The sequence below is a fragment of the Patiria miniata genome, unplaced genomic scaffold, assembly GCF_015706575.1.
Source record: "Patiria miniata isolate m_02_andy unplaced genomic scaffold, ASM1570657v1 HiC_scaffold_1, whole genome shotgun sequence".
Taxonomy (NCBI): Eukaryota; Metazoa; Echinodermata; class Asteroidea; order Valvatida; family Asterinidae; genus Patiria; species Patiria miniata.
In genome coordinates, this window is record NW_024037047.1 from 330,699 (window position 1) to 345,050 (window position 14,352).

General features: G+C 42.2%; 1 protein-coding gene across 1 annotated transcript; it reads left to right on the forward strand.

Annotated features, from left to right (window-relative positions):
* The first annotated feature begins 3,519 nt into the window (after nucleotides 1-3,519).
* LOC119722985 lies at nucleotides 3,520-14,115 on the forward strand. The gene is made up of 7 exons (XM_038193463.1): nucleotides 3,520-3,652; nucleotides 5,640-5,958; nucleotides 6,418-6,592; nucleotides 7,889-7,979; nucleotides 8,329-8,586; nucleotides 10,630-11,384; nucleotides 14,107-14,115. The coding sequence occupies exons 1-7, from the start codon at nucleotides 3,520-3,522 to the stop codon at nucleotides 14,113-14,115; spliced, it is 1,740 nt and encodes a 579-aa protein (XP_038049391.1).
* The last annotated feature ends 237 nt before the right edge of the window (nucleotides 14,116-14,352 follow it).

Consider the following 14,352-nt stretch of genomic DNA (forward strand, 5'->3'; position numbering starts at 1 on the left):
TAACTATCTAATTTCATCCTCTGTGTGAACAAAAAATATCAACATCATCAGCCACCTCATAAATTAAGAAAAAAATACAGAGATACAGTTTATTCAATGTATCTGTTCCCCCGTCAGGGAATGTCGTGTGTGCATGCGCACCTGTCCCGCAATAACACCTGTTGACTTGCCAGTTATAATTGAATAGGTTCACTTTCAATTCTCCTTTATTTGTCATGGTATTTTCCCCTGTCCTGGGGAATATATTCCGTGGGAACTACATCAGTGCATTCCAATCCTTACAATTTGAGGATTGAAGAAAAACCTTGCAAATAACACAAGGGTAGTCTCAATAACCGCTAAACAGAAATATGTAAAACTCCACTGTAGAAATTTACTCTTGAATAGAAAAGTACAAACCTCAATGGAGCCGTCCCACGCAATCGGTTGGGTTCTTTGTATCTCTTGTTAATGCAATCATTGTCAGTTCTTCCCCTTTTCTGGTCCCCGGGGAGAAATAGGTGCGACAAATATTTTAACCCATTTATTTAGATTCCATGCTTAAATCATGGCTCTCCTTTCCAATTCACAATTCATCGGTCGCTATTGTTCAAGTTACTAACTTCTACCCTGGCAATAAAATTAGAATACAATCGCAGCAGGGGCTGTGGGAAAACCCCTCTTATCCCCAGCTGAATGGTTCTCTGTGATAAAGTTGATCGCTTGAAGATAGCAAGCCATGCTATGGAAATCCGATTTATCATTTTATTTTTATTACGATTTTTAACAACCCTGAAAAAAACCTGCATACCTGTGTAACCCCCCCCCCCCCCCACACACACACACACACACACACACACCACACACACTCAAATTTGTATCCTTGTGGAGACATTTCTTTGTTCTCGAGTATTTAAGTTTTCGAGTTTGAAGGTGAAGTTTCAAAATGCTCTTATACGAAAGCCCGTTAGTGCCAACATTTGTTTTGGATTTTTTTTTTTTTTTTTTAATTTCTTTTTTTTTTATGAATTTTTTAATTTATTTTTTTTTGAATTTTTTTTTGAATTTTTTTTTTTTTTTAAGTTTATTTTTTGGAAAGGTTTGTTTTTGACACGTTTACCAAAACGAAGGTTTGCTACGCGGGCATTGCCGTACTTTATGTCCATAATGTACAAGAACGATTTCAACCAATAGCGAATTCCCTGTTCTAGTCCATGGTTTCATAAAGGCCGCGCCGTGCAGTTTATTTTAGTAACTTTTAGAAATGTTTTTTTTTTTGAAATTTTTTTCTTTGGAATTTTTTTTGGGGGGGGGGGATTTTTTTTTTTTTTTATGTTTTTTTCTTTTGGAAAGTTTTTTTTGGGAGGTTCCAAATTCATCAGGAATTGTCAGAATCTTTTGGTTTGGGAACCAGACTACTCAGGGGAAGGGCGACGCTGACGGCAGGTAGGTACAAATAAAATCAAAACAAAAATTCAAAACAAAAAATTCAAAACAAAAAAATCAAAACAAAAAATTCAAAACAAAAAATTCAAAACAAAACAAAAATTCAAAACAAAACAACCGTAAAAAAACAAAAACCCATTTCCAAAAGTTACTCAAAATAGAAACCATTGACCAAGAAACGGCACTTCGCTATGGCCTGAAATCGTTCTTGCACATTAGGGACATGAAGTACGGTAATGCCCGTGTACCAAAATGGATCTGCTTAGATCATCAACCCGATCGAAGGGAGCCACTTGGGAGGGATGGGGGTGAATAGTGAGTCAAAGAGGTCTCATCTCCACACCACACCATGTTCCTTCGGTATTCCTACAAAGGCACCACATACGAGTTCCAAGCCCTGCGTATGGTTTGTCCATGACCCCTCGGGTCTGCAGCAGAATTGTGAAGCAGTGAACAGTGCCCTCCATCGTCAAGGTCTACAGGTGTTCATGTGCCTCGACGACTGGCTCATCATCGGCAAATCGCGGGCATCAGCTGCTCACGCTGTCCGTTCCTTTGCCGAATGCCATAGTTTCCTCATCATGAGTCCAAATCCAGAGCCAATCCTATTTCAACGGCCCACAAAGCGGTCCATCTTCCGGGCAGTGACAACACCTCAGCCGTCTCGCTCTTCCGGGGCTGGATTCAACCCACAGAACCGAAGCCCTGTCATTTGCGTGGACTGCACCCGATTTCAGCAAACGTTTGTGTAACTTACGATGCATCGCAGCGATGCGACGCGTCGTATCTCTACGATGCGATTCATCCTTTGATCCATTTCACAAAACACGTCGTTTTGTGCAACGCGTCGTATGGCATAAACTGGCTTAGAAAAGAACTCTTCTTATTTTTTCGTTGACCACTAGACACGTCGTAACTTGGGACGTTTTTAAGCCATTATCAAGGAACTTACGATGCGTTCAACACATCGCAACTTTCGTGGAATGGATGATACGACGCGTCGCGCGTTACGACGTGTTACACGTCGTAACTCGAGTTGCTGCGCGTCGCAGCGCTTCGTGAAATCGGGTGCTGATCTGTTTGCCTACGCCTTTCCCCCGATCTCCCTACTTTTTAAAGTAATCGAGAAGATCGAGCGGGACCCATGCAGGGTCCTTCTTATTGCCCCATTTTGGCCACGAAAAAACCGTGGTTTCCACGGCTTGTCCGCCTTCTCTATCATCTCCTGCTCCTCATCCAGTGGTCGGATATTCTTTGTCAACCTTAGTCGGGCCTGCTTCACCCCGATCTGGACTTTCTTAGAGCCCGTTCGGTCAACCGAACAGTTTACGATAGCCGATTACGGCATTTCTATAAATGGTACAGGCAGTATGAAGTGAATCCCTTCGCTACAACTCTAATCGAAGTTGGTAATGTTCTTGTCCACCTCTTCCAGCCGAGTCGAGAGGGATTTTGCTTTATTCTGGCAGGGAAAGGGGCCAGAGGAGATTCGAAAGTATGGTGTCGGCTTCGCCATCCGAAACACACTAATTAGTTCCTCGTTAGTGCCTGCGCTCCTATCCTCTACTCCTTGCAAGAAGCCAAGGATGGCTTCGAGGGGATCCCAAGTTGGTTATAATACCACCGTCACACCGGAGGCGCGGTGCCACTTCGGTTTTTGGTCAAAACCGCCATCACCGTAGTGACACCGGCAGTAGTTTTTCATAGTTTTCCCCTACCCGTCGATACCCCCGTCACACCGGAGGTGCGGTGCCACTGCAGTGCTTGTACGGCATAAACTGCAGTGGCACCGCCATGATCGCCGTGGTTCCGTAGTGGTTCCGTCATTGATCGCCGTAGCACTGCGGAAAACTGTCCAAACCGCGGACCTTCGCGATTGCACGGCGGTTGTACTGCGGAGGCACGGCGGTGATAGAGGTCCTACTGCGGTCCTTGTACGGTGCCAGGGCGGTCATGGCGGTGCCGCGGCGATCCCACTGCGGATTGGCTCAACCCGCGGTGGCTCTGCGGAAGTTTTGAACATGTTGAAAGTTTACGCCGTGCAACCGCGAAGGTCCGCGGTTTTGACAGTTTTCCGCGGTGCTACGGCGATCAATGACGGAACCACTGCGGAACCACGGCGATGCCACTGCGATTTATGCCGTACAAGCACCGCAGTGGCACCGCACCTCTGGTGTGACGGGGATATTACTTACAATTGCTGCTGCCTGGCGACTTCAATGCCAGAGTGGGTGCCGATTGTGACTCCTGGCCCACCTGCTGGGGAAGACACGGCATTGGGATTATAAACGAGAATAGGCAACGTCTACTGGAGCTGTGTACATTGAAAAACCTTTGCATCACCAACTCATTCTTTCTGACCAAGCCACAATACAAGGTTTCCTGGAGACATCCCATATTTTAACACTGGCACCGTACCAACTGGACCTAATCTTTACCAGGCGAGACCGTCATGGTTTATAGCAGACTCCAACTAACAGTTTGGTGTCACTGACAACAGTGTCTACCCTTAGTGCTTCATCGTACATCTCATTTAAGTCATTTCTCTCCGTTGCGTTAATGAAATCTCTAATGTACAGTAGGATGCCACCTCCTTTAGTTTTTTTTGTCTTGGCTTGTCTATCTCGACGAATCATTGTAAAACCATTCAGGTTAAGTTCAGCATCGCAATGATTTGGTTGAGTCCAACCTTCTGTGTCTCCAACAGTGTGGGCTTGTACATTGAAAACTGTGAATTCAAATTCTAAGAATTTATCTCTCGCCATAATACTTTTTAAACTGTGCAGTGTCGAGTGATCATGTGCGGTTAAATACATGTGTGAACATTCTTCTTGTTCATTTACTGACTCACTTCTTCCTCTGCTTCTTCCATGTCCTTTTTTTTTTGTCTTCTTTTCCAGTTCAAGAGTTGTTCTTGTCACCACCATTCTCTGTCGTAATACTACATTCTCGCCCCTTTCTCTCCTTGCCTTATAGTTGTTGTCTCAGTTTCCAGTCCTCTCTTTGCATCTTTGTCAGAAGTGTTCTTGAACTTGCTTATCTTTTTGGACTTCTTCAAGAGATTAACCCTTCTTGATCTGCTATTTGTTTTAACTTCCACAATACGTTCGTGGATTTGGTTGTACCTATGCGCTCCACTGACAGGATTGACTTATCAGATTCACCTAGTTTCTCAAAGAGCTCAGTAACTAGCCTCACATCATCCACCGACTCTCGCAAGCTTTTCACATTGACAGTTATGGATTGTTCTACTCTTTGTGTTGCCGCTCTTGTTGCAATGTAAACCATTTCATCACGGTTAGTGCTATATAATTTTCGTTTACTTCTATCTCCAGTTCTGTGACACGAGATTTGAAGTCAGCCACGTCCCTTTCCAGTTTGGTGTTAGAGTCTTCACTGCTAGTAGATCCTCCATGAAATGCCTAACATCCATGTTACATATTATGCAGTACCAGTTGAGCCTTGCTGATTTTTTGCTCATAATGTTGTATTCACCTTTCGTGACTCCTTGGAATTTGATATAAAACCACTGCTTACAAATTTCGCATTCCATCGCATCAGTCTCCGAGTCAATCATATCACCACATTTACCACAGGAAGCTGGTGCTTCTGAATCGTCTGTTTTGACATCTGAATTATTAGAGCCGTGTCTTTGAAGTTTAGTGCCATATCCGCGAGGAGCTAGATCTCTATTTGTTGCCATCTTATTATGTACTGAAGGCGCTGGATATTATGGTCTCTAATAAAGACAGGTTAATGAAGTTTATGAGAAATATGAGACCCATTTTATAGCACCTTGTAAGGGTGAACAAGGTGCTGCGGCGCATATCGCAGCCACCGTGCCAGAAACACCGGGGCAAACCCCTTCTCTTAGCGATAAGTGTTACTGGGTTCTTTAACGTGCATTACACAACATACGGGACCTACGGCTTTACGTCCCAACCGAAGAACGAAGCAATAATGGTAAAGTGCCTTGCTCAAGCCCAAGCACCATGTTCCCACGGTCAGGATTCGAACCCATATACCACGGCATACACACGAGTCGAACACCGTAACCATTGGGTCACAGCACCCTCTTTATCGTTATATTCGTCTATACTCTTCTTGATCAATCCATTTAAGGATACCAAATGTTGTTTTGGAATTCCAATATTTTAGAATTATGACTACCCACATAGTACGGTTGGTGTTTATTATTTTCATTGTTATTCTAGATTATGTGACCCTCATCATCAGACGTCTGACTTCAATCACAAAGATGCAGGAAGACAGCCCTGGTCGGCGGGGTAGAGCTAGGATCACGGCCGAGGAGTACAACCACTCACTCAGCAAACTCGTCGGCACGAAGAGGAAGGTTAAGCCAAGTCGTAAGGCGGCATTCATGGCCGCCTTTCCAGTCAAAGCCTCTTCAAGACTCTATTCTGATGAAGAAGGAGCATCCGTCCTGCCAGTGAAAGCAGCTTCAGTAACTCAGCCTGAGCACAGCAAAACTGCGACAACAGACGATACAATCAGTCAAGCTGAAGTTAAAAGGTATAGCAGGGAAATTGCTATACCTTTCGGTATTATACTGGGGTGGTAGTTTTTTTTTTTCTCATTCCTTGTCACACCAAGAATAGTAGATTTCAGCTAGATAGATCAAAAACCACCTACATCTTCATTTTCCTGCATCTTCATATATAATCTCATCTGTATGTAAAACCAACTGCAAAGTTCCATGCACAAGGTACGATATTTTAAATGTTTTATACCCTTACTATTTTCTCGGAATTCTTTTCAATTGATGTAATCTCCCATATCATACAAAAATAAAGGATTCTTGTATTTGGAGCCTTTTGAGGTGAATATCTGACAACGTTTCCTTTTGCACAACAGGTGGACGGAAACCTGTATTAGCAACCCAACAAAAGTTTCCTGAATAGAAAACCATGATTGGCAGAGTTTTGTTGTTTCATCTCATGCAGAATATTGTATTGTATTTTCAACTTGCAGTCCCGTTGATGTGAGACAGAAATTGCAGGTTTTTGTCCGAGGTCTCCTCTTACCAAAGACACTTTGCCTGCAATTAGATCCGGAGACATCCGTATCTGATTTAAAGGCATTGGTTGAAAATAAGAGTGGCATCCCGCCTCAAGATCAACACCTTTACATCGGGAGAAACTTTCAGGTGCTGCTTCTATTGAACTTTGAAAAGAAAAATCAATCAGTGTCTCTTTTTAAAATTCCTTTCACTGAGCATATAACTGTATAATTATTCCCCGTTCCTTGCAATTTGTCCTCGCCTAACCACGCGGCAGATGATATCAGCGCGCATTCAGTCCTCTACCCTCACACGTATCCATTCCTGGGTGGAGAGAGGCAATTGTAGGTGTCTTGCCCAAGGACACAAACACCATGTTCCTGACAGGGTTCACACCACACACCATCGCACATGAGTCAAACACCGTAACCACTGGATCATAGCATTCTTCAAATAGCCTTGTGACATTTTCTGCTTAACTAGCTGCTATTATAAACTCTTTGGTCATTCACTCGTGATCAAGTATCAGGACAGCAAGAATCAAGGTTTAATCTGAAAAATACAACAAACAAATATTCTCCTTTTACACAAAATACATTAAACAGAATAAATTACATGACAAAGAATACATTAACATATCCACTGATCCAACATGAAACATGAATTTTCTGTGCCGATACGGTATAACATTACAATTTCAATGACATGAATGATTACAATCTGAAACGTAAACACTTTCAATATGCCTACACGCACGTACAATTTACATGTTGCTAAACCGCTACAATCCACACAATAAAGTTACACAAAAAATACATCATGAAATCAAACTTACGACTCTGCCGAGCTTTAAACAAGTTCTACAAACAGCTACAGAATTGTATTTAAGTGCCGAAGTCCTCAAAACTTGCAATCCTGCAATTATCGACAAATTTTACATCCTGAGTACTTTCCAAAATAAGCGCGCCTGCCCCCATACATATGCAGTCATGACAATACACAAAACATTCTAAAAATTTGCTACATGTACATGTACATGCACGGCCCGCAACGCGTAAAGAACCACGTTATTGACCTTTGACCCTAAGGCGCGCGAAACAATGTATACAGTTCCTAAGCAAAAACTTTGGCATACGTTACAAGCCTTCCTTTCGTTGTAAAACAGTTGGTGGAAGGCGTGTTGCCAATGTTATTGATTTTTATAGGGTGTTTTTTTTTTCGCTTAAAGCTTTGAACTACGTAACTGTAGCAGGAGTTTGTAAAAACAAAAGTGAATAAATAGACACAAAATGTATGTCACACTGCTTACCAATTGGACTGACATGATGCTACCATATCTTTACTTTACAAGAGAACCTGACGGTCTAATACAATTTCTTGCAAGAAGTTTAACAATCACCCATTATAGAAATCTCACGAAATTTAATTAACCTTGTTTCGCAGCTTTGTGACCTACTCTCCATTTGCGACCATGGGATACAACAAGACCAGAACATCGAGCTTCGCATAAGCGGCTTGCTGGGCGGTGGATTAGGTAACTATTCGCACAAGAGGCTGTCAAAAAAAAATTAGTCAAATTGGGTGTTTAACTTTCAAATCGGAGGAGTGAATTTCTCCTCAATTTCTGCATCATCCGTTTGAAAATTTCACTATACAATATTTTAATCTGTAGAAAAGACGACCTCAGAAATTTCAGAGTGGGTTTTAATTTTTCGTAAAATATATGCATCTGTAGGAAAGTACCCAGTTTCATTAATCAGTCAATACGCTGGACGTCTGAACATGGTTAACCTCACCTTTGAGTGAAGAGTATTTCACTTTCATTTTAAGCCCCTAAAGCCGCCCTGCAATGGTTGACGATTTGATATGATTTTGCATTCCAGAAGAAGAGCAGTCGAGAAACGTTTACTTCTCAAACTTGTCACGCGAGCTTGGACCACAATGGGAGGACCTTGCCATCCATTTGGGATTCTTGGTCAGTGAGGTTGACACATTCAGAGCAAACTACCCAGGAAACGTAAAACAGCAGAGCTTCAGGATGTTAGATGCCTGGTGGAAGGACAACCCCGAAGACGCCCCTGAGAAGCTGAGAGAGGCCCTGAAAGCAATAAGACGTGTAGACTTATCACTGCAAGTACAAGGTACGAGAGCTAACGGAAAATGATGATGTACTGTTTCTTTTATAGTAGTTGAACGGAGAAATTGACTGGTAACGGCTCGATTGTCCGAAGGTTTGTTAGCCCGAAGAGTTGATAGTCCAAACAAACGATAAAGTTCATCTGTCCGAACATTAGGCCGAAAAAAAATAGTTCTGCTTCCGATTACATGCCTCTCAAAAATAGGGTCGGTCGGTCAGAAATTGTGGGCTTTTTTGCCAATTTTTTTTTATGCAGATTGAACGGGGTATTTAATTATATGCGAAGTTTTCGCTTGAGCTATTTACCATTGAAAAAAGCTTTGCACAAAATGGCCACAAAAAGTGAATAAAACCTACCTTTATTATTGTTAATATATTTACGTTCGATAATTTGTAAAAAATTAATGGAAAATTCAGGTCGTTCGCACCATATGCACAAAACTAGTCAAGACAGAAAATACATACACAGGCAAGCTAGATCAATTTTGTGCAAAAAATGTTCTTTTTCCATTGATGTTTTCTTGGCATTTTTACGATGTCGAATCCGACCAGTTGACACTGACGGTGCACGTGCCCAATGCCATAAATGCATAGCAATGCTAGCGCTATCGATCGCATAGCCATGCACAGACTAGTTGCCGCATTGTTCTAAATTGGCCCCAGCGCGGCGCGGCGGGAACCAGTCGACGCCTCATTGAGCCAGGTCTACGCACTTGATTATAGTCACCGTGACATTATTTTGCGAAGTAGTTATATTGCGAAGCGAATTGGTAAAAATAACGGAGGTTTCTTTTTAAAAAATAGTGAATGTAAGTAAGAAAACAAATAAATACAAGCATTTTTTACGCAAAAGGGTTGTTGAGAGGTATTTTGTGAAGACAGAAAAGACAACAGGTTTCATTTTTATTTATTCAATCTTTTTTTGTTTGGGGGGGGGGGGAGGGAATTGCCGATAAAATTTGTAGAGTCGCAGCCCCAAAATAGGGTCGGTCGGGTAACCGGAAGCAGAAGTATAATTTTTTATGGCGTCATTGTAAATTCGGACTATTAAACCCAGTGTGCTTTCGGAATAATGATCCTCCGGACAATTGAGCCATGTTTTCGTTTCAGACTTTTGAGGTTTCGGACTAATTAACCTTATTCTAAATGCAGACTATCAAACCTTCGGACTAATGAACCTTCGGATTATCGAACCTTTGGACCATCACATCAAATACGTATTACAAACCTTATTTTATTTTTCGGACAAATAAACCCCGATGGGACATTTGTGTGTTCGGACTATCGAACCTTCGGTTCAATAAATCTTCGGATTTTCGGGTGGAACCCGAACCTAGGATATTGGTCAGTGTTCTATCAACTGATATACATGCATAGCTTTTGTTCATAAAGTTGCAATTGCTGGCAGAAAAAAAATAGCAGAAATAAAGGAATCAAATGTGCTTCTTAAGATTTTAACAAGTACGGACGCGCATAGTAAGCCCGAGCCGAAAAGCGGTTTAAAACTATCCACGTGACGGGCTTTCGACCAATAAAACTGTCTCATGTATTTAGAAATGCATATTCAAAACACCCACGAAATTGAATCAAAGTATAGAAAGCATGCCGTATCTTTTTTTCCAAGCTTTACCTTTCGTATGGGCCGATGTGCCTACAAGGAAATTCATAGGGTTGATTTCGTGCGTTGATGAATTAGTTTGCAGGGAAAAAATGTGCTAAAGAATCCGCCCCCGGTTAAGAGATGGTCACAATAACCCGGCCCTTTGAAGAATAAGCAATTATCACATTGTGACTTTCCTACGGTTGCGAGCACAAGAGGTTTGAATTTTTGTAGCTTGACTGATAATAACACTTTTCACTTTGAGGATAGTATGCCTTTTGCTATGCTTACTGTTTATGGTCTGTGCAAATGGTAAAGGCTGTCGGTAGTATGTGCATAGCAGCGCCATGAAATTTGGTATATATTTTATAAACTTAAAGATCAACGTGTATATGCGTGCAGATAGTCCACTTGATTGTTTCCCCAAATGACTTTTTTTCTGCACAGCCACTGCAGGTGCCTCTTTTGACGTTGAGCAGTGTGCAAGAGATCTGGCAGCACATTACCGGGAGACGATGAAAGTGACGACACATCCTAAAGAGAAGCACATAGCTAGAGAGATGGATGACCTGTACGTCAATCCACAGCTACTAGAAGAGACGAACATACCATCTCCTGTCTCCTCATCAGAGACAGAGATGCAGGCAGAAACAGTCAGCCAATCGGAGAATTTGAAAGCATCCAAAAGAACTAGAGGTATCCCTGATCTTCCAAAATCACAACCTGATAAGAAAAAAGGGCTTCATGTTCAGAACATTTCCCTTGACTCATATAAAGACATGCTTGTGCTCAAATCAAATCGATTATTAATCAGAGCTGAGGCGGGTTACGGGAAAACCACACTCCTTAAAAGGATTGCATACGATTGGGCGGATATGAAAACCAAGGGGAATCAAACTGAAAACCAACAACAAACTGAGCCCACATCAGTTCTGGAAAGCTACGAGCTTGTCTTTGTGATAGATGTCAATCGAATGGGTAAGAAATTCGACATCATCGACGCCATATTCTCTCAGAAACTCACATACAGCAAACTGAAAAAGAGAGACTTACAACAATACATCCATGATAACCCAGAGCGCATATTAATTCTTTTAGATGGCACTGATGAGATTTCTTTACAAAGAGTAAAGGACGCACAGTGCAATAACGGATTTGACTTGAACGGTGTACTATCGTTCAAATCACTGAAGTCGTGCAAGGTAATAGTAACGAGCCGACAGAAGACGGCAAATGAACTGCTGACTATGCATGCACACTACACAAAAATTAACATAGTTGGCTTTGACGAGAAAGACAGGCAACAGTACGTGAGGAAATACTTGGCAAATTTTCAATCGGATAATCAAAACAGCTTCCTTGAAAAGGTGAATGGATCTGAAACGCTTCGTAGTTTAGCGGAGATACCGTTATTTCTGTGGCTGATGTGCCACACATGGGCAGCTGAAGGGAAACTTCCTGATCAAATAACAAACCTTTTTGGGGATAACATTCAGCTGCTTTTCCAGCACAAGGAAAGTAAGGAAACAGACGAGCAAGTTTCTGACACTGAGACACATGTTTCCAAACTTGGTCGGATAGCTCTTGAAGGTTTGTTAGATCCAAATGGGGAAAAACTTCATTTTGAGGAAGATGAGATAGATTCAAAGGATCTAGATATGTTTGAGAAGGGATGTGATGTTGGCTTGTTGTCAAAAAGAAAAATGTGTCAAGGTCTCAAGACGGTTTCTCACTTTTCGTTCATTCACAAGACTTTCCAAGAATATAGCGCAGCGGTTTATCTTGGAGATTTGTCAAGAACTGACAGGCAAGCGTTTGACCAATACTTGTCTCGTATATTTCATGGCAATGTGGAAAGCGTGGAATACGTTCTGCGATTCTGCTGTGGGCTGAACGGAAATGTCGCCGAGGTGATTTTGCAGCGCATTGGAGATCTCTTGAAGCAAAATGAACTGAACATTTCCCTGCATAGAATCTCGATATTGCTCCTATTTGAAGCTCAATCAGAGTCCCTTGTGAAATACTTTGTTGAGACTGCGAAGGTTGAGTTTCCCTATAAACTCCAAGGTGAAGTTCTTGTGGCTGCGCATTATTTCTTTCAAGTCGGGTCCAAACATTCAATTCTACACAAAGTAGGCATACAAGAAATTGGTGCTAAATGTCGAGGTTTTGCTGACTTTAGACTGTTAGAGGATATCATGACAAACATACAATGTAAGCCATTGCTTAAACTTGTACTTCATGGAATCAGCTGGGGTAGCTTTGTGGATAACTCCACGGGGATATTGACATATCTGAAGTCTTTAGAAGTACATAACTGTGATTGGAACCTTGTAAAACTTTTTGAAGTGTTATCAAAAACCAACACGCAAAACGTTGAATTCAATGGCATCAATTTGCATGAGACACTGTCAAAACAAAACATTAAACCAGTTCCATCTCTGAAAGAATGCTGTCTTTTCGATTGTGGACTGACAAACAGTGATACTGAGCAACTTTTCTCTCTAGTTTCCTCAGCAGGAAGCATAAAGAGAGTTGCTCTGCAAGGAAACAATTTTCACGGTTTGCAGCCTGTCACGATCGCTAGTGTCCCATCCCTTGAACAATTGGACCTATATGAAAGTGGTCTGACAAACAGTGATATTGAGCCACTTTTCTCTCTAGTTTCCTCAGCAGGCAGCATAAAGAGTGTTGTTCTGCAAGGAAACAATTTTCACGGTTTGCAGCCTGTCACGATCGCTAGTGTCCCTTCCCTTGAAGAATTGCACCTATATGAAAGTGGTCTGACAAACAGTGATATTGAGCCACTATTCTCTCTAGTTTCCTCAGCAGGCTGCATAAAGACGATTGGTCTGAAAGGAAACAATGTCCACGGTTTGCAGCCTGTCACGATCGCTAGTGTCCCATCCCTTAAAGAATTGGGCCTATATGAAAGTGGTCTGACAAACAGTGATATTGAGCCACTTTTCTCTCTAGTTTCCTCAGCAGGAAGCATAAAGAGAGTTGTTCTGCAAGGAAACAATGTCCACGGTTTGCATCCTGTAACGATCGCTAGTGTCCCATCCCTTGAAGAATTGCACCTATATGAAAGTTGTCTGACAAACAGTGATATTGAGCCACTTTTCTCTCTAGTTTCCTCAGCTGGAAGCATAAAAAGAGTTCTTCTGAGGGGAAACAATTTCCACGGTTTGCAGCCTGTCACGGTCGCAAGTGTCCCATCCCTTGAACATTTGGACCTATATGAAAGTGGTCTGACAAACAGTGATATTGAGCCACTTTTCTCTCTAGTTTCCTCAGCAGGCAGCATAAAGAGAGTTGTTCTGCGAGGCAACAATGTCCACGGTTTGCAGCCTGTCACGATCGCTAGTGTCCCATCCCTTGAAGAATTGGACCTATGTGAAAGTGGTCTGACAAACAGTGATATTGAGCCACTTTTCTCTCTAGTTTCCTCAGCAGGCAGCATAAAGAGTGTTATTCTGCAAGGAAACAATATCCACGGTTTGCAGCCTGTCCCGATCACTAGTGTCCCATCCCTTGAAAACTTGCACCTATATGAAAGTGGTCTGACAAACAGTGATATTGAGCCACTTTTCTCTATAGTTTCCTCAGCAGGCAGCATAAAGAGTGTTGTTCTGGAAGGAAACAATTTCTACGGTTTGCAGCCTGTCAAGATCGCTAGTGTCCCATCCCTTGAACATTTGGGCCTATATGAAAGTGGTCTGACAAACAGTGATATCGAGCCACTTTTCTCTCTAGTTTCCTCAGCAGGCAGCATAAAGAGTGTTGTTCTGCAAGGAAACAATTTCCACGGTTTGCAGCCTGTCACGATCGCTAGTGTCCCGTCCCTTGAACAGTTGCACCTGTATAAAAGTGGTCTGACAAACAGTGATATTGAGCCACTTTTCTCTCTTGTTTCCTCAGCAGGCAGCATAAAGACGATTGGTCTGAAAGGAAACAATTTCCACGCTTTGCAGCCTGTCACGATCGCTAGTGTCCCATCCCTTGAAGAATTGGACCTATGTGAAAGTGGTCTGGCAAACATAGATATTGAGCCACTTTTCTCTCTAGTTTCCTCAGCAGGCAGCATAAAGAGTGTTGTTCTGGAAGGAAACAATTTCTACGGTTTGCAGCCTGTCACGATCGCTAGTGTCCCATCCCTTAAAGAATTGC